Raw genomic sequence first — 26,067 nt, 5'->3', positions numbered from 1 at the left:
AAAGGAGTGGACTACCTAAAAGTAGTTCTGGAGAACAAAGACTTTGGATTCTCTCTCTCTCTCTCCAAGGGGGAAAGTTTAGAGACACATATTTTAAAACACATCTATAAAAAAGTAGATTTGTATTGAAGTTTTACTTATAGAGACAGAAGTATCAACCACTCACTATTTGACTCGTACCCACCACTGTGGTGTTGCCTTATTCAGAGTCTAGGGGGGGTCTTGTTGAATGCTTGGAGCTGGAGTCATACAAACATTCTACTGGTTGAGGATATCCTGTAAGGACTCAAGTATCTGTTTTGGAGGAGGTGGAACAGATGGAAGTCTCCAACGTGACACTGTGACCGGTTGTCTTCACACTAGGAGTGTTTACTACTGAATTACTGAATCATTCAATTTTTCTGGGTGATTTTGGAACATTGCAACTGCAAGGCTTCACGGGACTTTAGTTTTACTCAAGTGGACGAGGCAGTTCTACTGATTGCCGTATCGTTTTGGAATATGGTTTTGGATTATGCGCTTTTGGATTTAAATTTTTTGGGGATGTGAATAATGTATTAACCAACAATCAAAATGCTGAAATGTAAAGTTTTTTGTTTAACACTTTGTGTGGCATCAGGGATTCTCTTGGTAAGTCTAGAAAACTATAATTTCATCCATTATATCCAATGAACCACTTGATGGAAGTCTCATCAATATGTTTCAAAAGTTTAAATATTTTTATTTCTGTTCATATAAATGTTTCTGTAGACTAGAGAGGCTAGAGAGGCTAGAGGCTACAGAGACTAGAGGCTAGAGAGGCTAGAGAGACTAGAGGCTAGAGAGGCTAGAGAGACTAAAGGTTAGAGAGGCTAGAGGCTAGAGAGACTATAGGCTAGAGAGACTAGAGTCTAGAGAGGCTAGAGAGGCTAGAGAGACTATAGGCTAGAGAGACTAGAGGCTAGAGAGGCTAGAGAGACTAGAGAGGCTAGAGAGGCTAGAGAGGCTAGAGAGACTAAAGGCTAGAGAGGCTAGAGAGACTAGAGGTTAGAGAGGCTAGAGAGACTAGAGAGACTAGAGGTTAGAGAGGCTAGAGGCTAGAGAGACTATAGGCTAGAGAGACTAGAGTCTAGAGAGGCTAGAGAGGCTAGAGAGACTATAGGCTAGAGAGACTAGAGGCTAGAGAGGCTAGAGAGACTAGAGAGGCTAGAGAGGCTAGAGAGGCTAGAGAGACTAGAGGCTAGAGAGGCTAGAGAGACTAGAGGTTAGAGAGGCTAGAGGCTAGAGAGACTATAGGCTAGAGAGACTAGAGTCTAGAGAGGCTAGAGAGGCTAGAGAGACTATAGGCTAGAGAGACTAGAGGCTAGAGAGGCTAGAGAGACTAGAGAGGCTAGAGAGGCTAGAGAGGCTAGAGAGGCTAAAGGCTAGAGAGGCTAGAGAGACTAGAGGTTAGAGAGGCTAGAGAGACTAGAGAGACTAGAGAGACTAGAGGTTAGAGAGGCTAGAGGCTAGAGAGGCTAGAGGCTAGAGAGACTAGATGCTATAGAGGCTAGAGAGAGATTGAAGCTGCTGTTTGTATGATACTGTTGTGTTTTGAGATTCACCAAAACATTTGGGTGTCAACAAAGCTTACACGTGCTATACAATGTTATTCTGACACATTACATCATTTCTTTTCAGTGTGTAGCCGCCGCCGAGGACCAGAAATGTAGCATAAACGTAACCGAGGCCAACACCAGTATGGAATCTATAACATTAAGAGTGACTACGGCGGGACAGGAGTGTAACTTCACTGTGTTATCTGTGGACAGCAGCTCTCTAGTAACACACTGTGTGAAGGAGCCGGAGGAAAACAGTACGTTTCAATGCCAGGTAGTGAGTTTAGAACCCGGAACGTCGTACATCCTGGAAATCACGTCGACCACAGATCAACAACGGGCCAATGTCACCCTGCAGACCAGTAAGTTGTGCTTTTGTTGAGGATTAAATGTTGGGGGAAAATAGATTATAGAATAGTTTTTTTTGTCTCCTTGATTTGTCTATTTCAAATCAATATCTAATAATATGATTTGTGTACAGCAAATGATGTATAGTTTAGTCAGTGTTTCATAGTCACTTTTTCTCATTGATATTTATTATGGAGTAATGCATTTATAATGTCTTAAATCCACATGTCATTAGCTTCTCTGACTGTGTTCTTACGGTTGCCACGTTTCCTCTACTCTTGGATACACCGTGAGGTTACCTATTCTACTATCTGTTGCAGCAGGCTTTTCCACTTGTGTCCTACGAGGGAGAGAGCTCTCTGCTGCCTGTCATCGCATCCTACAGTCTTTTTTTGTTACATTTCATGTGGTTTTCCCTCGGCTTCACTTATATGACCACAGGAACTGAAACCCTGCTGAGAGAGAGTGATAAACCAGTAAAAGTGTGTGTGTGTGTGTGTGTGTGTGTGTGTGTGTGTGTGTGTGTGTGTGTGTGTGTGTGTGTGTGTGTGTGTGTGTGTGTGTGTGTGTGTGTGTGTGTGTGTGTGTGTGTGTGTGTTTTTGTGCATGTGCGTGTTTTCTTGTGGGTGTATGTATGTTTGCCTGCTCATGTCTGCAAGCGTGTGTACGCACATGGCTCTACAGATGTAGGATCTTAATTTGATCCCTCTTTTGTTGCTGAGAACTGCACAGCAGGAAATGCAAACTTGTAGAGTATTTTAGTTTTTAAAAGTATTCTAAAGTTAGCAATTTCCCCTTTGAAATGTCTTACTTGATTTGCCCTAACGTAACGTAAAACAACTTTACAAAACGTATCAACCCCTATTAAAATGTCCATTCATTATAATCCACATAATAATTTACATTTCCTGTCGCTGTTGGATTATTTTCCTGCTGTAGCAAACTTGCTTAAATGAATATCCTACATCTGTATAAGTGAACATACACTTGGCAGGGGCCCAGAACAGAAGTATCTGACCTTAAGTGTGTATTTCCAGACTCTCTCTAGCTCCCCCCCTCTCTCTCTCTCTCTCTCCCTGACCCCAGCTATTTCCTGACTCCATTGTTCCTTTGTACTAACGGATACAGGGAGTCCTGCGGGTGGGGTGTGGGAGTGGAGGGCAGGACACTATGTTTGGTTCACAGGGTCTGGGCCGATTAGGGTGCATGGCACCGCTCTTGACCTTCTCAGCATGCTATGTCCCCTTTAACAGACCCTGGTCATACATCATACTAAGACCTTTAACAGACTCTAGTCTAGTCATACATCATACTAAGACATTTAACAGACTCTAATCTGGTCATTCATCATACTGAGACCTTTAACAGACTCTAGTCTAGTCATACATCATACTGAGACATTTAACATACTCTAGTCTAGTCACACTGAGACCTTTAACAGACTCTAGTCTAGTCACACTGAGACCTTTAACAGACTCTAGTCTGGTCATACATCACACTGAGACATTTAACAGACTCTAGTCTGGTCATACATCACACTGAGACATTTAACAGACTCTAGTCTAGTCATACATCACACTGAGACCTTTAACATACTCTAGTCTAGTCACACTGAGACCTTTAACAGACTCTAGTCTGGTCATACATCACACTGAGACCTTTAACAGACTCTATTCTAGTCACACTGAGACCTTTAACAGACTCTAGTCTGGTCATACATCACACTGAGACCTTTAACAGACTCTATTCTAGTCATACATCACACTGAGACCTTTAACATACTCTAGTCTAGTCATCCATCACACTGAGACCTTTAACATACTCTAGTCTCGTCATTCATCATACTGAGACCTTTAACAGACTCTAGTCTAGTCATACATCACACTGAGACCTTTAACAGACTCTAGTCTAGTCAAACATCATACTAAGACCTTTAACAGACTCTAGTCTAGTCATACATCACACTGAGACCTTTAACATACTCTAGTCTGGTCATAAATCATATTGAGACCTTTAACAGACTCTAGTCTGGTCATACTGAGACCTTTAACAGACTCTAGTCTAGTCATACATCACACTGAGACCTTTAACAGACTCTAGTCTAGTCATCCATCACACTGAGACCTTTAACATACTCTAGTCTCGTCATTCATCATACTGAGACCTTTAACAGACTCTAGTCTAGTCATACATCACACTGAGACCTTTAACAGACTCTAGTCTAGTCAAACATCATACTAAGACCTTTAACAGACTCTAGTCTAGTCATACATCACACTGAGACCTTTAACATACTCTATTCTAGTCATACATCATACTGAGACCTTTAACAGACTCTATTCTAGTCATACATCATACTGAGACCTTTAACAGACTCTAGTCTGGTCATACATCATACTAAGACCTTTAACAGGCTCTAGTCTAGTCATACATCACACTGAGACCTTTAACAGACTCTAGTCGAGTCATACATCATACTGAGACCTTTAACAGACTCTAGTCTGGTCATACATCATACTAAGACCTTTAACAGACTCTAGTCTAGTCATACATCACACTGAGACCTTTAACAGACTCTAGTCAAGTCATCCATCACACTGAGACCTTTAACATACTCTAGTCTCGTCATTCATCATACTGAGACCTTTAACAGACTCTAGTCTAGTCATACATCATACTGAGACATTTAACAGACTCTAGTCTAGTCATCCATCACACTGAGACCTTTAACAGACTCTAGTCTAGTCATCCATCACACTGAGACCTTTAACAGACTCTAGTCTGGTCATACATCACACTGAGACCTTTAACAGACTCTATTCTAGTCATACATCACACTGAGACCTTTAACATACTCTAGTCTAGTCATCCATCACACTGAGACCTTTAACATACTCTAGTCTCGTCATTCATCATACTGAGACCTTTAACAGACTCTAGTCTAGTCATACATCACACTGAGACCTTTAACAGACTCTAGTCTAGTCAAACATCATACTAAGACCTTTAACAGACTCTAGTCTAGTCATACATCACACTGAGACCTTTAACATACTCTAGTCTGGTCATAAATCATATTGAGACCTTTAACAGACTCTAGTCTGGTCATACTGAGACCTTTAACAGACTCTAGTCTAGTCATACATCACACTGAGACCTTTAACAGACTCTAGTCTAGTCATCCATCACACTGAGACCTTTAACATACTCTAGTCTCGTCATTCATCATACTGAGACCTTTAACAGACTCTAGTCTAGTCATACATCACACTGAGACCTTTAACAGACTCTAGTCTAGTCAAACATCATACTAAGACCTTTAACAGACTCTAGTCTAGTCATACATCACACTGAGACCTTTAACATACTCTATTCTAGTCATACATCATACTGAGACCTTTAACAGACTCTATTCTAGTCATACATCATACTGAGACCTTTAACAGACTCTAGTCTGGTCATACATCATACTAAGACCTTTAACAGGCTCTAGTCTAGTCATACATCACACTGAGACCTTTAACAGACTCTAGTCTAGTCATACATCATACTGAGACCTTTAACAGACTCTAGTCTGGTCATACATCATACTAAGACATTTAACAGACTCTAATCTGGTCATTCATCATACTGAGACCTTTAACAGACTCTAGTCTAGTCATACATCATACTGAGACATTTAACAGACTCTAGTCTAGTCATACATCACACTGAGACCTTTAACATACTCTAGTCTAGTCACACTGAGACCTTTAACAGACTCTAGTCTGGTCATACATCACACTGAGACCTTTAACAGACTCTATTCTAGTCATACATCACACTGAGACCTTTAACATACTCTAGTCTAGTCATCCATCACACTGAGACCTTTAACATACTCTAGTCTCGTCATTCATCATACTGAGACCTTTAACAGACTCTAGTCTAGTCATACATCACACTGAGACCTTTAACAGACTCTAGTCTAGTCAAACATCATACTAAGACCTTTAACAGACTCTAGTCTAGTCATACATCACACTGAGACCTTTAACATACTCTAGTCTGGTCATAAATCATATTGAGACCTTTAACAGACTCTAGTCTGGTCATACTGAGACCTTTAACAGACTCTAGTCTAGTCATACATCACACTGAGACCTTTAACAGACTCTAGTCTAGTCATCCATCACACTGAGACCTTTAACATACTCTAGTCTCGTCATTCATCATACTGAGACCTTTAACAGACTCTAGTCTAGTCATACATCACACTGAGACCTTTAACAGACTCTAGTCTAGTCAAACATCATACTAAGACCTTTAACAGACTCTAGTCTAGTCATACATCACACTGAGACCTTTAACATACTCTATTCTAGTCATACATCATACTGAGACCTTTAACAGACTCTATTCTAGTCATACATCATACTGAGACCTTTAACAGACTCTAGTCTGGTCATACATCATACTAAGACCTTTAACAGGCTCTAGTCTAGTCATACATCACACTGAGACCTTTAACAGACTCTAGTCTAGTCATACATCATACTGAGACCTTTAACAGACTCTAGTCTGGTCATACATCATACTAAGACCTTTAACAGACTCTAGTCTAGTCATACATCACACTGAGACCTTTAACAGACTCTAGTCAAGTCATCCATCACACTGAGACCTTTAACATACTCTAGTCTCGTCATTCATCATACTGAGACCTTTAACAGACTCTAGTCTAGTCATACATCATACTGAGACATTTAACAGACTCTAGTCTAGTCATCCATCACACTGAGACCTTTAACAGACTCTAGTCTAGTCATCCATCACACTGAGACCTTTAACAGACTCTAGTCTGGTCATACATCACACTGAGACCTTTAACAGACTCTATTCTAGTCATACATCACACTGAGACCTTTAACATACTCTAGTCTAGTCATCCATCACACTGAGACCTTTAACATACTCTAGTCTCGTCATTCATCATACTGAGACCTTTAACAGACTCTAGTCTAGTCATACATCACACTGAGACCTTTAACAGACTCTAGTCTAGTCAAACATCATACTAAGACCTTTAACAGACTCTAGTCTAGTCATACATCACACTGAGACCTTTAACATACTCTAGTCTGGTCATAAATCATATTGAGACCTTTAACAGACTCTAGTCTGGTCATACTGAGACCTTTAACAGACTCTAGTCTAGTCATACATCACACTGAGACCTTTAACAGACTCTAGTCTAGTCATCCATCACACTGAGACCTTTAACATACTCTAGTCTCGTCATTCATCATACTGAGACCTTTAACAGACTCTAGTCTAGTCATACATCACACTGAGACCTTTAACAGACTCTAGTCTAGTCAAACATCATACTAAGACCTTTAACAGACTCTAGTCTAGTCATACATCACACTGAGACCTTTAACATACTCTATTCTAGTCATACATCATACTGAGACCTTTAACAGACTCTATTCTAGTCATACATCATACTGAGACCTTTAACAGACTCTAGTCTGGTCATACATCATACTAAGACCTTTAACAGGCTCTAGTCTAGTCATACATCACACTGAGACCTTTAACAGACTCTAGTCTAGTCATACATCGTACTGAGACCTTTAACAGACTCTAGTCTGGTCATACATCATACTAAGACCTTTAACAGACTCTAGTCTAGTCATACATCACACTGAGACCTTTAACAGACTCTAGTCTGGTCATACATCATACTGAGACCTTTAACAGACTCTAGTCTGGTCATACATCATACTAAGACCTTTAACATACTCTAGTCTAGTCATACATCACACTGAGACCTTTAACAGACTCTAGTCTAGTCATACACCATACTGAGACCTTTAACAGACTCTAGTCTGGTCATACATCACACTGAGACCTTTAACAAACTCTAGTCTGGTCATACTGAGACCTTTAACAGACTCTAGTCTAGTCATACATCACACTGAGACCTTTAACAGACTCTAAGTCTGGTCATACAGTGCATTCGAAAATATTCAGACCCCCTTTTTCCACATTTTGTTACATTACAGCCTTATTCTAAAATCGATTAAATAAATTAAAAAAACATCAATCAACACACAATACCCCATAATGACATCACAATACCCCATAATGACATCGCAATACCCCATAATGACATCACAATACCCCATAATCACATCACAATACCCCATAAGGACATCACAATATCCCATAAGGACATCACAATACCCCTTAATGATGTCACAATACCCCATAATGACATCACAATACCCCCATAATGACATCACAATACCCCATAATGACATCACAATACCCCCATAATGACAAAGTGAAAACAGGTTTTTAGATATTTTAGCAAAAGTATTCAAAATAAGAAACAGAAATATCCTTTGCTAGGAGACTCGAAATTGAGCTCTGGTGCATCCTGTTTCCATGATCATCCTTCAGATGTTTCTGGAACTTGATTGTAGTTCACCTGTGGTAAATTTAATTGATTGGACATGATTTGGAAAGGCACACACCTGTCTATATAAGGTCCCACAGTTGACAGTGCATGTCAGAGCAAAAACCAAGCCATGAGGTTGAAGGAATTGTCCGTAGAGCTCCGAGACAGGATTGTGTCGAACCACAGATCTGGGGAAGGGTACCAGAACATTTCTGCATCATTGAAGATCCCCAAGAACACAGTGGCCTCCATCATTCTTAAATGGAAGACGTATGGAACCACTTAGACTCTACCTAGAGCTGGCCGCACGGCCAAACTGAGCAATTGGGGGAGAAGGCCATTGGTCAGGGAGGTGACCAAGAACCCGATGGTCACTCTAACAGAGCTCCCGCGTTCCTCTGTGGAGATGGGAGAACCTTCCAGAAGGGCAACCATCTCTGCAGCACTCCACAATTAGGCCTCTATGGTAGAGTGGCCAGAAGGAAGCCACTCCTCAGTAAAAGGCACATGACAGCCTGCTTGGAGTTTGACAAAAGGCACCTAAAGGACTCTCAGACCATAAGAAACAAATTCTTCTGGTCTGATGAATCCAAGTTTGAACTTCTTGGCTTGAATGCCAAACGTCACCTCTGGAGGAAACCTGTTACCATCCCTATGGTGAATAATGGTGGTGGCAGCATCATGCTGTGGGGATGTTTTTCAGCGGCAGAGACTAGGAGACTAGTCAGGATCAAGGGAAAGATGAACGGAGCAAAGTACAGAGAGATCGTTAATAAAAACTTGCTCCAGGGTGCTCAGGACCTCAGACTGGGGCGAAGGTTCACCTTCCAACAGGACAATGACCCTAAGCACACAGCCAAGACAATGCAGTAGTGGCTTCGGAAAAAGTTTCTGAATGTCCTTGAGTGGCCTAGCCAGATCCCGGACTTGAACCTGATTGAACTTGTCTGGAGAGACCTGAAAATAGATGTGCAGTGACACTCTCCATCCAACCTGACAGAGCTTGAGAGGATCTGCAGAGAAGAATGGGAGAAACTCCCCACATACAGGTGTGCCAAGCTTGTAGCGTCATACCCAAGAAGACACAAGGCTGTAATCGCTGTCAACGGTGCTTCAACAAAGTACTGAATAAAGGGTCTGAAAACTTATGTAAATTAGATTTTTTGTTTTATTTATTTTCTCAAATTTCTAAAAAACAGTTTCTGCTTTGTCATTATGGGGTATTGTGTGTAGATTGGTGAGGCTGTAACGTAACAAATCATTTAGAAGTCATTATGGGGTATTGTGTGTAGATTGGTGAGGCTGTAACGTAACAAATCATTTAGAAGTCATTATGGGGTATTGTGGGTAGATTGATGAGGCTGTAACGTAACAAATCATTTAGAAGTCATTATGGGGTATTGTGGGTAGATTGACGAGGCTGTAACGTAACAAATCATTTAGAAGTCATTATGGGGTATTGTGGGTAGATTGATGAGGCTGTAACGTAACAAATCATTTAGAAGTCATTATGGGGTATTGTGGGTAGATTGACGAGGCTGTAACGTAACAAATCACTTAGAAGTCATTATGGGGTATTGTGGGTAGATTGACGAGGCTGTAACGTAACAAATCATTTAGAAGTCATTATGGGGTATTGTGGGTAGACTGACGAGACTGTAACGTAACAAATCATTTAGATGTCAATATGGGGTATTGTGGGTAGATTGATGAGGCTGTAACGTAACAAATCATTTAGAAGTCATTATGGGGTATTGTGGGTAGATTGGTGAGGCTGTAACGTAACAAATCATTTAGAAGTCATTATGGGGTATTGTGTGTAGATTGGTGAGGCTGTAACGTAACAAATCATTTAGAAGTCATTATGGGGTATTGTGGGTAGATTGATGAGGCTGTAACGTAACAAATCATTTAGAAGTCATTATGGTGTATTGTGGGTAGATTGACGAGGCTGTAACGTAACAAATCATTTAGAAGTCATTATGGGGTATTGTGGGTAGATTGATGAGGCTGTAACGTAACAAATCATTTAGAAGTCATTATGGGGTATTGTGGGTAGATTGACGAGGCTGTAACGTAACAAATCACTTAGAAGTCATTATGGGGTATTGTGGGTAGATTGACGAGGCTGTAACGTAACAAGTCATTTAGAAGTCATTATGGGGTATTGTGGGTAGACTGACGAGACTGTAACGTAACAAATCACTTAGAAGTCATTATGGGGTATTGTGGGTAGATTGATGAGGCTGTAACGTAACAAATCATTTAGAAGTCATTATGGGGTATTGTGGGTAGATTGATGAGGCTGTAACGTAACAAATCATTTAGAAGTCATTATGGGGTATTGTGGGTAGATTGATGAGGCTGTAACGTAACAAATCATTTAGAAGTCATTATGGGGTATTGTGGGTAGATTGATGAGGCTGTAACGTAACAAATCATTTAGAAGTCATTATGGGGTATTGTGGGTAGATTGATGAGGCTGTAACGTAACAAATCATTTAGAAGTCATTATGGGGTATTGTGGGTAGATTGATGAGGCTGTAATGTAACAAATCATTTAGAAGCGGTCTGAATACTTTCCGAATGTGTTGTACATCATACTAAGCTCCGCCCCTTTCTGGGCGCAATGCCCTCCATCAGATGGAACGTCACTTCTTCTCTAGAGCTATTTTAACACAGAATACATTTAGATACCACCGTGGCGTTTAGATCATCCGTGGCTAGAGGTGTCATACTAACATTTAGATACCACCGTGGCGTTTAGATCATCCGTGGCTAGAGGTATCATACTAACATTGAAACTAATTAGAAGACAATAAAGGAATGCATCTTGGTCATTCCAATGTGACTGTAGACATGAGGAAGTCGACTTTCATTGTCTGTGAAATCAGCCACAAAAAGGGGGTTTCTCTATGCCATGTTAATACGTCCTACCAAATACAATGACATTCTGGCATTCCAGAATGTCATTGTTCTATTCTGTCAGTACCACCACAGGAGAGGCTCGTTAACGCACCTCGGTACCCACCCAAATGGGCGCCTGCCCGCCTGGGATAGGGAGTCAGGGCTCGCCTCCTGCCCCCTCCCCACCCATCTAAAAGGTCCCCTTTTTCTCCTCTCTCGCTTCCCATCATCCCCTCCCTGCGGGCTAGCGGGGGCTCGTGGGCCTGACCGGGGCTGAAGCCGTGATCAGAGAACTTTAAACAGTCATGAAACAATCCTATCTACTTCCGCCATCTCCACCACGCACCCCTCTAATAGTCTGTTCTCAGAGTCTCTCTACTGGTCTGTTCTCAGAGTCTCTCTACTGGTCTGTTCTCAGAGTCTCTCTACTGGTCTGTTCTCAGAGTCTCTCTACTGGTCTGTTCTCAGAGTCTCTCTACTGTTCTGTTCTCAGAGTCTCTCTACTGGTCTGTTCTCAGAGTCCCTCTACTGTTCTGTTCTCAGAGTCTCTCTACTGGTCTGTTCTCAGAGTCCCTCTACTGTTCTGTTCTCAGAGTCTCTCTACTGGTCTGTTCTCAGAGTCTCTCTACTGGTCTGTTCTCAGAGTCTCTCTACTGGTCTGTTCTCAGAGCCTCTCTACTGGTCTGTTCTCAGAGTCTCTCTACTGGTCTGTTCTCAGAGTCTCTCTACTGGTCTGTTCTCAGAGCCTCTCTACTGGTCTGTTCTCAGAGCCTCTCTACTGGTCTGTTCTCAGAGTCTCTCTACTGGTCTGTTCTCAGAGCCTCTCTACTGGTCTGTTCTCAGAGCCTCTCTACTGGTCTGTTCTCAGAGCCTCTCTACTGGTCTGTTCTCAGAGTCTCTCTACTGGTCTGTGCTCAGAGTCTCTCTACTGGTCTGTGCTCAGAGTCTCTCTACTGGTCATCAGTCTCTGTGTAGTTTAATGTACCACCACACCTCTGACTGATGAAACACGGTGTAACAGTAATGTCATCAGTCTCTGTGTAGTTTAATGTACCACCACACCTCTGATGAGACATTGTATAACAGTCCCAGTCATTCCTCTCAGAGAGTAAAGACCTGTAGCTCCGTCTACTGTCTGTGAAGATCTGCCTGCTGTCCCTCCTCTCCTAACGAAACATTGTGTCACAGCGTTGTTCATCAGTCATTCCCCTGACCTGTCATTCCTCTGACCTGTCATTCCCCTGACCCGTCATTCCCCTGACCTGTCATTCCCCTGACCTGTCATTCCTCTGACCTGTCATTCCCCTGACCTGTCATTCCCCTGACCCGTCATTCCCCTGACCCGTCATTCCCCTGACCCGTCATTCCCCTGACCTGTCATTCCCCTGACCTGTCATTCCCCTGACCTGTCATTCCCCTGACCTGTCATTCCTCTGACCTGTCATTCCCCTGACCTGTCATTCCTCTGACCTGTCATTCCCCTGACCCGTCATTCCCCTGACCTGTCATTCCCCTGACCTGTCATTCTCCTGTCCTGTCATTCCCCATACCAGTCATTCCCCTGGCCTGTCATTCCCCTGACCTGTCATTCCCCTGACCTGTCATTCCCCTGACCTGTCATTCCCCTGTCCTGTCATTCCCCTGACCTGTCATTCCCCTGGCCTGTCATTCCCCTGACCTGTCATTCCCCTGGCCTGTCATTCCCCTGGCCTGTCATTCCCCTGACCTGTCATTCCCCATACCAGTCATTCCCCTGGCCTGTCATTCCCCTGTCCTGCCATTCCCCTGTCCTGTCATTCCCCTGACCTGTCATTCCCCTGTCCTGTCATTCCCCTGACCTGTCATTCCCCTGAATATCAAAAATGTACCTGTGCTTTATGAGTGAATTGCCAACTTGACTTTTGTTTAAACTTAGCTTGATGTATGGTATCTTGTTTCAGTCACTGACAGCCCATTCTATCTCTCAGGTCCATCCACAGTCAGAGGCCTACAGGTATCAGAGACCTCAGACAGCCTGGGAGTTTCCTGGCAGCCTGGCCCAGGGAGGACTGAGCGCTTCAGGCTACTGCTGACCGACCGAGTGGGTGTGGTGAAAAACCTGACTCTGGAGAGCACCGCTAAAGACTACACTGTCACCAACCTGGTCCCAGGGCGCGTGTATAACATCACCATGGTGACGGAGGCAGGGGGACGCCAGAGTACCACCTCAAGACAAATCCAGACAGGTAAGGATTCAGTCGTGATATGGGATTCGTTGGAACGGACTCTCCTTAGATGACGTCAGCGTCTGTAACAGCAACGTAACATCTGTTAGAGTCATCACAATATTTAGAAACAGAAATTCACCAAATTCCAGCAAAGCTCTTCGGTGATCAGATATTTATTTTAAGCTTTGAGTTTCTCACATAGTCTTCAGCCCACACGAATAATGTGATAGTATATGGGAAGACGCCAACCTCTCCTCTGATCCCTGAATCCTGTGGTTCTGAGTGTATGGGAACGACTGAGTGTTAGGGTCTGGTATGGACACAAGGGCCAAGCCTGCTTTCTTTCCTAACAGAGTCCCTACCCACCCAAGCCTGTGTTAGTCTTTAACTGTCCGGGATCGGTGTGAATTTTCCACAATATATTCAGCCGTCGTAAACCTTCGCCTTAGACTGACTTTATTTATTGGTTTATTAGCATCCCCATTTGCTTTTTCAGAAGCAGCAGCTACTCTTCCTGGGGTCCACAAAAAACATGAAACACGATCACAAAACGAATCACAAAACACTGATAGACAAGGACAGTCACACATGTGACCGACCGGCTTGATTCGGTCTGATGTAGCAAAATTTGAAATTGTGTTTTTATTTTATTTTTTACATTGGATAAAAGTAGGGACTCGGAGCTATAAAATGGTATATCTGTCACGCCCTGATCTGTTTCACCTGTCTTTGTGCTTGTCTCCACATTGTTACTTCACACGGGCTGCACTTGATTCCTGATAATATCATACACTGCAGTTGAAGAACATTGGGAAAGTCATTCTGCTTTGAAAGTTGATAAACTCTTAAAATCTCTACCACTTCTCTCTCCCGGATCCGGGATCCTCCTCATCAGAAAAGCTGACTAGCATAGCCTAGCCTAACGCGACAGCAATATCATATAATATAATTTTCATGAAATCACAAGTCCAATACAGCAAATGAAAGATAAACATCTTGTAAATCCAGCCATCATTTCTGATTTTTAAAATGTTTTACAGCGAAAACACAATATGTATTTCTATTAGCTAACCACAATAGCCAAAGAATCAACCGCATATTTTCACCATGTTTCTACCGCATAGGTAGCTATCACAAAACCGACCAAATAGAGATATAATTAGTCACTAACCAGGAAACAACTTCATCAGATGACAGTCTTATAACATGTTATACAATACATTTATGTTTTGTTCGAAAAATGTGCATATTTGAGGTATAAATCATAGTTTTACATTGCAGCTACCATCACAAATAGCACCGAAGCAGCCAGAATAATTACAGAGAGCAACGGGAAATACCTAAATACTCATCATAAAATATTTATGAAAAATACATGGTGTACAGCAAATGAAAGATAAACATCTTGTGAATCCAGCCAATATTTACGATTTTTTAAGTGTTTTACAGCAAAAACACAATATAGAATTATATTAGCTTACCACAATAGCCAAACACACAAATGCATTTATTCACCGCAAAAGGTAGCTATCGCAAAAACCAGCAAAAGATATAAAATTAATCACTAACCTTGAACAACTTCATCAGATGACAGTCTTATAACATCAGGTTATACAATACACTTATATTTTGTTCGAAAATGTACATATTTAGAGCTGAAATCAGTGGTTATACATTGTGCTAACATAGCATCTTTTTCCCACAACGTCCGGATATTTTTCTGACATTTTTATATTATATATATATATATATATTTTTTTTTTTTTTTTTTTTTACATATTTAGAGCTACAAATCCTGATTATACATTGTGAATACGTAGCTTCGATTCACCAGAATCTCCAGAGATATTTTGGACACTCACCTAATCTGACCAAAGAACTCATCATAAACTTTACATAAAAATACTTGTTGTATGGCAAATGAAAGATACACTGGTTCTTAATGCAACCGCCGTGTTAGATTTTTAAAAATAACTTTACCATAACATACAGCTTGCGTTATTGCGAGACAGCGCTCGCCAAAACGGCGGAGAATAGGAATCAACATTTTCCACAGAAATACGAAATAACATCATAAATTGTTCTTACTTTTGCTGAACTTCCATCAGAATCTTGTACAAGGAGTCCTTGGTCCAGAATAAATCGTTGTTTGGTTTTAGAATGTCCTTTTCTTCTGTCGAATTTGCGCCACAATGCTAGCCAACGTTGATAACGTTCCCATTTTCTCTCGACGCAATGAACGGAAAACTCCAAAATTCCCAATAAACGTTGAATAATCTGATGAAACTAGGTTGAAAAAACCTACTCTACGATGTTATTATCACATGTATCAAATAAAATCAGAGCCGGAGATATTCGCCGTGTAAACTGAACACTTATCAGGAGACAATATCGAGGTGCTTCGTGCACCTTGGTAGACAAAGGAAATTCCTGACCTGCCACTCCAAAAGCTCTTGTTCGACCTCAGATCAAGTTAGACACCCCATTCCACCTTCCACTGCCTGTTGACATCTAGTGGAAGGCGTATGAAGTGCATGCATATCGATAAATATAAGGCAATTGAATAGGCAGGCCCTGAAACAGAGCCTCGTTTTCAGATTTTTCACTTCCTACATGGAAGTTTGCTGCAAAATGAGTTCTGTTTTACTCACAGACATAATTCAAACAGTTTTAGAAACTTCTGAGTGTTTCGCATCCAATAGTAATAATAATATGCATATTGTATGATCTAGAAAAGAGTACGAGGCCGTTTCATTTGGGCACGATTTTTTCCAAAGTGAAAACAGCGCCCCCCTATTGACAAGAAGTTTAACCTCACTTTTAAAAAAATGGCCCTTGAATGATTTGGTTCATCTACTGGAGAGCTCTTCTTTGTCTCCACCCATTCAGCGTTGTCCACATCCTCTTAAGCCTTAGCCCCACCCATGTCTTCAAGGATTCACATGTGAGGCCATGTATTAAACAACCAAAGATTTCAAGACTAAAGGCTGGTTTATACTACGGGTGTAAATTTAATCTGGAGTGCCAGAGTGTGCTCTGGGCGTTTGTAAACTCAGAACATTGTCAGATTGTCCGTTTATAAATTCAGTGCGTTTTCGCTCTCGGGAGCATTCAGAGTGCACACTGGACGCTCTGGCCGAGGAGTAGAGTTGTTCTGACCTAACAATGACAGTCAAACACCCAATCTAACTGGCTAATGTTGGCTATCTTGCTAGCTACTTCCAATACAAATGAGAAAACACCTCACTCTGACCATTTTACTCGCCCTAGCAGAGCTGGTTAGGCTGTTTTCATGTTATCCAGAGTGGAGACTGCAACTGTTCTGCTGGCAACAATTTAATTACGCTTTTTAGCCAACGTTTACTGACACCGGCAATGTTCGTCAGTGTTTGTAAATTCGTCAGTTATTCTGCGCTTTGGCACACAGACGAGAGTGCTCTGAAATCAGAGGAGATATCCAGAGAGAATTTACCAGCTACGTCTATCGACAGCTGTCACAGTGACATCATGAACATTCTATTGAAATGGTTACTTACGTAGTGGAGTCTTTTGTTTAGACACGTAGCTAGCTAGCTAGCTAAACAATGAACCATACTCCCAACTCATACCGTTACTACCCTGCATGAATCTGCAGGAAGCTACCCAACCAGGTTCAACGTTAGCTAGTTATCATTAGGCTATAATTTTTTTCTGTTTTTGCTGTTTGCTCTTTGTTATAGAGCCAAAAAGATTGGAGAAGGGGTTTACCCATACCTCTCTCTTTTGGACAGATAATTCTTTGTGTTGTTGTTTGTTTAGTGTTTTCCCATAAGTGGTTAGTCTATGGATTCTTCAATTACATTGAGCTGATTTCTGACGTGCTGTTCCTTCTTTTTCCGTCGTGTATTTCTGTATTGTTTTAGTGATTCACCATAGTGATGTTAGTCAAGTTTTCTGGGTCTTTGTTTTTTGGTTGGACAGGTTTCTCAATTACATTTTTTGCATTCTTCATCAAACCATTTGTCATTGTTGTTAATTTTCTTATGTTTTCTGTTTGACATTTTTTTATTTGATAGGGAAGCTGAGAGGTCAAATATACTGTTTAGGTTTTCTACTAATAGTGAAGTTTACACCTTCACTATTACAGTGAAACATTTTGTCCAAGAAGTTGTCTAAAAGGGATTGAATTTGTCTCTCTCCCTCTCTCCCTCCCCCTCTCTCTTCCTCTCCCTCCCCCCTCTCTCCCCTCTATCTCTCCCTCCCTCCCTCTTGCTCTCTCTCTCTCCCTCTATCTTTCTCTACCCCCTCTCTCCCCTCTCTCACTCCCTCTCTCTCTCCTCTCACTCCCTCCCCCCTGTCTCTCTCCCCTCTCTCCCCTCCCTCTCCGTCTCCCTCCCCCTCTATCGCTCTCTCTCCCTCCCCCCTCACTCTCTCCCTCTCGCCTCTCTCTCCCTCCCACCCTTCCCTCTCTATCCTCCCCTCCCCCTCTCCTCTCCTCTCTCCCTCCCCCCTACCCCCTTTCTCTCTCCCCTCTCTCTTCCTCTCCAGTGCCCTATGCCGTCTCCAACCTGAAGCTAGAGAACAATAACACCCAGGACAGTTTGAGGGCATCATGGAGTCGACCCCAGGGTGATGTGGACTCTATAGTGGTGACCCTGTCCTCGTCTGGAACCAGCCCTCTGGAGAAGACCCTGTCATCTGACACCACAAAGGCCCTCTTCCACCAGCTGACACCCGGACGGACCTATCAGGTGTCTGTCGCCACCAAGAGCGGAGAGCTCTCCAACCAATCAACTGCCTCGGCTAACACAGGTGACAGTAGGCGTAACCAGGAAAACATTGTGTAAACCAGGGCAAACTCTGTGTCGTGGTCAAGAAAACGTCTTGTCTCTGGTCTAACATGCTAACAATTAGTGTTCTCGGAAAACCACTGAAGCCTTTGTTGAGAGGAGAACTCTTCCTGTTGAAGAGGGCCTCTGCTATTAAAGCCAAGAGGATAAAGGAGGGGGTGAGATGGTAATTCCCCTCAAGTGTGACTGTTTCATTTAAACGCTCTGTTATTAAGGGTTCAGAAAGAGCTCATTGAGTGCCTCGATGATGTCTAAGATCACAACTATGTGATTATAATTCATGGATTAATCAAGTGGATTAGAATTAGTCCATTGTGTAGTCGTGTTAAGGCGTCTGCATGCTTCCCAGCAGAAACAGTTCAGAACAGTTCCTGCATATATTATGATGACATTTGGTGATGGTTTGTTCTTAGGTGAGGGGTTTGTTATTAGGTGAGGGTTTGTTCTTAGGTGAGGGTTTGTTCTTAGGTGAGGGGTTTGTTCTTAGGTGAGGGTTTGTTCTTAGGTGAGGGGTTTGTTCTTAGGTGAGGGGTTTGTTCTTAGGTGAGGGTTTGTTCTTAGGTGAGGGGTTTGTTCTTAGGTGAGGGGTTTGTTCTTAGGTGAGGGGTTTGTTCTTAGGTGAGGGGTTTGTTCTTAGGTGAGGGGTTTGTTCTCAGGTGAGGGTTTGTTCTTCGGTGAGGGGTTTGTTCTTAGGTGAGGGGTTTGTTCTTAGGTGAGGGTCTGTTCTTAGGTGAGGGGTTTGTTCTCAGGTGAGGGTTTGTTCTTAGGTGAGGGGTTTGTTCTTAGGTGAGGGTTTGTTCTTAGGTGAGGGGTTTGTTCTTAGGTGAGGGTTTGTTCTTAGGTGAGGGGTTTGTTCTTAGGTGAGGGTTTGTTCTTAGGTGAGGGGTTTGTTCTTAGGTGAGGGTTTGTTATTAGGTGAGGGGTTTGTTCTTAGATGAGGGGTTTGTTCTTAGGTGAGGGGTTTGTTCTTAGGTGAGGGGTTTTGTTCTTAGGTGAGGGAGTTGTTCTTAGGTGAGGGGTTTGTTCTTAGATGAGGGGTTTGTTCTTAGGTGAGGGGTTTGTTCTTAGGTGAGGGGTTTTGTTCTTAGGTGAGGGGTTTGTTCTCAGGTGAGGGGTTTGTTCTTAGGTGAGGTTTTTTTTCAGGTGTTTTGGCACCACATTTTTTTTCTGGAGGCAAGCCGAAGTCGATAGCCGAAGTCTATGACCCTTCATCGGTGATTGGTCAACAGCTTGTTGACCAAGTCTTGACCAATGTTGTCATTCAACGAGAGAAGACTGTTTTTTAATGCCAATATTTTCATTAAGAAATACTGCACTGAACATCTTACTTAGATGAAAAAATTACACAACTAATGTCAAAATGAATTAAAGATTTCTTGAGTTTGAGCTTCAATTCTTTTAGACTATTTACAGCGTCTCAAATGGACACACAGGTACGGTACCACTCAAGGAAATTCAGAGACCTTTTAACCACAGGTCTTTTCAGGGAGTATGCGAGCACGTCCGTTAGGAAAGGCGCCGGCCCGAACTGAAGCATGCTGACGCCTGGAGGGCTCTTACTTCCTGCCTTTTGAGAGCTGCTAATATAAATGAACAAAATGAAATACTCCAGATTGTGCCTTTAACTGGTCTTTCTTCTTCTGTCCCAGTCCCAGGTAAAGTGCCCCAGCTCTCTATGGTGGCGCTGGATGACTCCAACTCTCTGAAGGTGATGTGGGCTCCCCCTGGTGGAGACTGGGATAAGTACAGGGTGCTGCTGTTAAATGGGACCCAGACTCTGGATAACAGGACCGTGGAGAAAGGGGTGGTGGAGCACACCTTCTCTGGCCTGGGACTGGTCCCTGGGAGGACGTACAGGGCTGGGGTCATGGTGGAAAGCACTGGGGAGCAAGGCACTGTGGAGTACTGCAACAGAGGAATAGGTAGGCTACACACCAACAGCATGGAGTAGGAGAAAGATACTGGCATCAGTAAGAATGACAAGAGAACTCATGACATCATCATGACTCTTCATCTCATTGATCTCTCTATTTCTGCAAACCTTCTTTCTCCCCTTCTCTCTTTCCCTTAATCCACCCCGCTCCCTGTCTCGCTCTCTCTCTTTGTCTCTCTCTCTTTGTCTCTCTCTCTTTGTCTCTCTCTCTCTCTCTCTCTCTCTCTCTCTCTCTCTCTCTCTCTCTCTCTCTCTCTCTCCTCCCTGTTTCTCTCCCAGCTCCTAAGCCCGTCTCAGAGCTCCATATCCGCCACGCTGACGAGACCTCCCTCAGCGCCCTGTGGAGTCACGCCCCCAACTCAGCCAGGGATGGCTACGCCGTGGAGCTCCGCCATGGCAACGCCACGGTTGCCACGAGAGACCTGACCCGTGACATGAGGGAGTGCACCTTCAACGTGCTCATGCCCGGACGCGTGTTCACCATCACCGTGACAACCAAGAGCGGGGAGCTCAACAGCTCTGTGTCGGTGTTAGGGAGGACAGGTGAGAGGGTTGCTATAGCACCTGTATGGACATGTATACACAACACACTAAAACAGAGGGATTGTCCCTTTGTAGCTGAGGTCATCTCTATGGTAACACTGTATTTATCCAATCAGAGGGACTCAATGATACTGTTCCTTTGTAGCTGAGGTCATCTCTATGGTAACACTGTATTTATCCAATCAGAGGGACTCAATGATACTGTTCCTTTGTAGCTGAGGTCATCTCTATGGTAACACTGTATTTATCCAATCAGAGGGACTCAATGATACTGTTCCTTTGTAGCTGAGGTCATCTCTATGGTAACACTGTATTTATCCAATCAGAGGGACTCAATGATACTGTTCCTTTGTAGCTGAGGTCATCTCTATGGTAACACTGTATTTATCCAATCAGAGGGACTCAATGATACTGTTCCATTGTAGCTGAGGTCATCTCTATGGTAACACTGTATTTATCCAATCAGAGGGACTCAATGATACTGTTCCTTTGTAGCTGAGGTCATCTCTATGGTAACACTGTATTTATCAAATCAGAGGGACTGAATGATACTGTCCCTTTGTAGCTGAGGTCATCTCTATGGTAACACTGTATTTATCCAATTAGTTATACTCAATGATACTGTCCCTTTGTAGCGGAGGTCATCTCTATGGTAACACTGTATTTATCCAATCAGAGGGACTCAATGATACTGTTCCTTTGTAGCTGAGGTCATCTCTATGGTAACACTGTATTTATCCAATCAGAGGGACTCAATGATACTGTTCCTTTGTAGCTGAGGTCATCTCTATGGTAACACTGTATTTATCAAATCAGAGGGACTGAATGATACTGTCCCTTTGTAGCTGAGGTCATCTCTATGCTAACACTGTATTTATCCAATTAGTTATACTCAATGATACTGTCCCTTTGTAGCGGAGGTCATCTCTATGGTAACACTGTATTTATCAAATCAGAGGGACTGAATGATACTGTCCCTTTGTAGCTGAGGTCATCTCTATGGTAACACTGTATTTATCCAATCAGAGGGACTCAATGATACTGTCCCTTTGTAGCTGAGGTCATCTCTATGGTAACACTGTATTTATCAAATCAGAGGGACTGAATGATACTGTCCCTTTGTAGCTGAGGTCATCTCTATGGTAACACTATATTTATCCAATCAGAGGGACTCAATGATACTGTTCCGTTGTAGCGGAGGTCATCTCTATGGTAACACTGTATTTATCCAATCAGAGGGACTCAATGATACTGTCCCTTTGTAGCGGAGGTCATCTCTATGGTAACACTGTATTTATCCAATCAGACGGACTCAATGATACTGTCCCTTTGTAGCGGAGGTCATCTCTATGGTAACACTGTATTTATCCAATCAGAGGGACTCAATGATACTGTCCCTTTGTAGCGGAGGTCATCTCTATGGTAACACTGTATTTATCCAATCAGACTTTGAGGCAGCATGTACAGAGATGTTTTTACTTCGTCTCAGTTTATTTTATTCACAAAATGGAGTCTTCAGATGAAGCCTAACACACAAAGGGTAATAATGAGCCTGCTGAGTTAAAATAAGCTTTATTTACAAATGGAGACTGACAGTAACTGAGCCTGTCTGTCTGCAGTACCTATGGAGGTGAGGCGTGTCCACCTGAGCAACCAGGGCCACGTGGACAGCTTACAGGCCAGCTGGGAGCTCCCCCCTGGAGACCTGGACTACTGCAGCCTGGAGCTCCTCCACAACAACCAGGCAGTGCAGAACCACACCGTCCCGGCCAACACCACCTCTCTGCAGCTCAGAGACCTCTGGCCTGGTGCCTCCTACAGGCTGGTGGTCAGTACTGTCAGTGGTGGGATGGTGTCGAAGCAGGCCGTGGCTGAGGGACGCACTGGTAAGTTAAATATTAGGGACAGTTCATCTTTATGCAGTTACTCAAATGTATCGTCCACATTGACCTCAACTGACCGACACGTGAGCCAGGCGTTTGTTTTTGGGGGTTGTTGTGTATGTTCTTCCTGGTAGTCTTGTCCGTTACGGCTGTTTATGTGTGTATGTAATATAGTGAAGACCAGACGTGCTTTATTCTATGCTTAGAGATGTGTTGTTTAAGGGTAGGTGTCTAACAATCGGAAGTAAATCACTCATTGTTATGGTGATTGTTAATAACCAACATTAATTATAAGATACAATCTCAGAGAGAGAAACATAATATTGTTTTCCCAAAAGAGAATGTCTGGAATGTTCAGGAAGCTTTGTGTCAACTACAACAACAAAACTCTCCAAGGTCTCGTTCAAAGACTTCCTTGTCCGATCTCAATTGTCTTCCCCAGGAAAGTTCTGGCTATTTTTGGGTCCCACCACTTCCTCCTTTTAATTAACTTCAGAGTCCGGGGGTCAAAGGTTTGATGAAAACAAACACCACTTTCAGATAACATTCAGACAACTTTCGGCTAACTTTCAGCTAACGGGATAGTAACAAAGGACACTTGAACTCAACCTTTCCCGTCACACTGGGTATCTGAATGTCACGTTAAAGGCCACATTTAATCAAGTCAGTCTATTGAATTTGAATCATCAGTGGTGTGTTGTAGGAGTAATTCATGTCAAACAACATGAACGCCAGACTCTTTAGCTCAGCAGGCAACACAGTTTGGGGGTCGAAAGGATTTGAACCCAATCGACCTCACGACCGTTGTGTCCTTCTGTCCCTTCTGAGTGACAGCTGCGGTCGGAGAGGTTACGGTCAGTAACAATGGTCGTCCAGACTTCTATCTCTAACGTGTGTCTCTGTGTCCTCTCTGTCGATGACCGGTCTCTGCCCCCCTCCTCTCCTCAGTACCAGCTGTGGTCGGAGAGGTTACGGTCAGTAACAACGGTCGTCCAGACTTCTATCTCTAACGTGTGTGTCTCTGTGTCCTCTCTGTCGATGACCGGTTTCTGCCCCCCTCCTCTCCTCAGTACCAGCTGTGGTCGGAGAGGTTACGGTCAGTAACAACGGTCGTCCAGACTTCTATCTCTAACGTGTGTCTCTGTGTCCTCTCTGTCGATGACCGGTCTCTGCCCCCCCCCCACCCCCACCCCCCTCTCTTTCTCTCCTCAGTACCAGCTGCGGTCGGAGAAGTTACGATCAGTAACAACGGTCGTCCAGACTTCCTGGGGGTGTCGTGGCAGCCAGCGTTCGGAGATGTGGACAGCTACCTGGTCCTACTGAAGGACCGTGACAGGACCGTACACAACCTGGTGGTTTCTAAGGCAAGCCCAGAGTGTGTGTTTAACTCCCTCAAGCCAGGGAGGCTGTACACCGTCTCCATAGCAACCCGCAGCGGCAGCTTCCAGAACAACACGGTGGTGACGGCTCGTACACGTAGGTCACACACACACACACACCAACACACACATGCACACACGCAAGCATTACAAACCAACACACACACATGCACGCACGCAAGCAATACAAACCAACACACACACATGCACGCACGCAAGCATTACAAACCAACACACACACATGCACGCACGCCAGCATTACAAACCAACACACACACATGCACGCACGCCAGCATTACAAACCAACACACACCTATGCAGGCACGTATACTCACACCGTCTCTTGGGCCCCTCATCTTGATCACCATCTATCACTCTGTTTACAGTGCATTCTGAAAGCATTCAGACCCCTTGACTTTTTGGACATTTTGTTACATTACAGCCTTATTCTAAAATTTATTAAAATAACATTTACTCACATCAATCTACGTACAATACCCCATAATGACAAAGCAAAAACAGGTTTTATGAAAAGTAAAAAACATAAATACCTTAATAAGTGTTCAGACCCTTTTCCGTGAGACTCGAAATTGAGTTCAGGTGCATCCTGTTTCCATTGATCATCCTTGAGATGTTTCTACAACTTGATTAGAGTCCACTTGTGGTAATTTCAATTGATTGGACATGATTTGGAAAGGCACACACCTGTCTATGTAAGGTCCCGCAGTTGACAGTGCATGTCAGAGCAAAAACCAAGCCATGAGGTCAAAGGAATTGTCCGTAGAGCTCCGAGACAGGATTGTGTTGCAGCACAGATCTGGGGAAGGGTACCAACAAATTTCAGCAGCGTTGAAGGTCCCCAAGAACACAGTGGCCTCCATCATTCTTAAATGGAAGACGTATGGAACTACCTAGACTCTTCCTAGAGCTGGCCGCCTGGCCAAACTGGGCAATCGGGGAGAAAGTCCTTGGTCAGGGAGGTGACCAAGAACCCGATGGTCACTCTAACAGAGCTCCAGAATTCCTCTGTGGAGATTGGAGAACCTTCCAGAAGGACAACCATCTCTGCAGCACTCCACCAATCAGGCCTTTATGCTAGTGTGGTCAGACGGAAGCCACTCCTCAGTAAAAGGCACATGACAACCCGCTTGGAGTTTGCCAAAAGGCACCTAAAGGACTCTCAGACCATGAGAAACACGATTCTCTGGTCTGATGAAACCAAGATTGAACTCTTTGGCTTGAATGCCAAGCATCACATCTAGAGGAAACCTGGCACCATCCCTACAGTGAAGCATGATGGTGACAGCATCATACTGTGGGGATGTTTTTCAGCAGCAGGGAGACTAGTCATGATCGAGGGAAAGATGAACGGAGCAAAGTACAGAGAGATCCTCGATGAAAACCAGTTCCAGTACGCTCAAGACCTCAGACTGGGGTGAAGGTTCACCTTCCAACAGGACAACAACCATAAGCACACAGCCAATACAATGCAGGAGTGGCTTCAGGACAAGTCTCTGAATATCCCTGAGTGTCCCAGCCAGAGCCTGGACTTGAACCCAATCGGACACCTCTGGAGAGACCTGAAAACAGCTATGCAGCGATGCTCCTCATCCAACCTGATAAAGCTTGAGAGGATCTGCAGAGAAGTATGGGAGAAACTCCCCAAATACAGGTGTGCCAAGTTTGTAGCGTCATACTCAAGAAGACACAAGGCTGTAATTGCTGCCAAAGGTGCTTCAACAAAGTACTGAGTAAAGGGTCTGAATACTTATGTAAATGTGTTAATCCAGTTGTACATTTCTAAAAACCTGTTTTTGCTTTGCCATTATGGGGTATTGTGATGTCATTATGGGGTATTGTGATGTCATTATGGGGTATTGTGATGTCATTATGGGGTATTGTGATGTCATTATGGGGTATTGTGTGTAGATTGATGAGGGGGAAAAAACTATTCATTCCATTTTTAGAATGAGGCTGTAACGTAACAAAATGTGGAAAAAGTCAAGGGGTCTG

General features: G+C 43.3%; 1 protein-coding gene across 1 annotated transcript; it reads left to right on the top strand.

The window, feature by feature from the left end:
- Positions 1 to 50: 50 nt before the first annotated feature.
- LOC129838610 (receptor-type tyrosine-protein phosphatase beta-like) lies at positions 51 to 24,168 on the top strand (the record flags this gene model as incomplete). The annotated part of the gene is made up of 8 exons (XM_055905698.1): positions 51 to 630; positions 1,660 to 1,939; positions 13,248 to 13,505; positions 18,015 to 18,278; positions 19,966 to 20,238; positions 20,529 to 20,792; positions 22,412 to 22,678; positions 23,888 to 24,168. Coding segments are annotated over exons 1-8 (1,944 nt in total), but the record flags the coding sequence as incomplete, so codon positions are not given.
- Positions 24,169 to 26,067: the final 1,899 nt, after the last annotated feature.

This window comes from Salvelinus fontinalis, chromosome 39, assembly GCF_029448725.1.
Source record: "Salvelinus fontinalis isolate EN_2023a chromosome 39, ASM2944872v1, whole genome shotgun sequence".
NCBI classification, from domain to species: domain Eukaryota; kingdom Metazoa; phylum Chordata; class Actinopteri; order Salmoniformes; family Salmonidae; genus Salvelinus; species Salvelinus fontinalis.
This window is presented reverse-complemented; position numbering and strand designations above follow the sequence as displayed.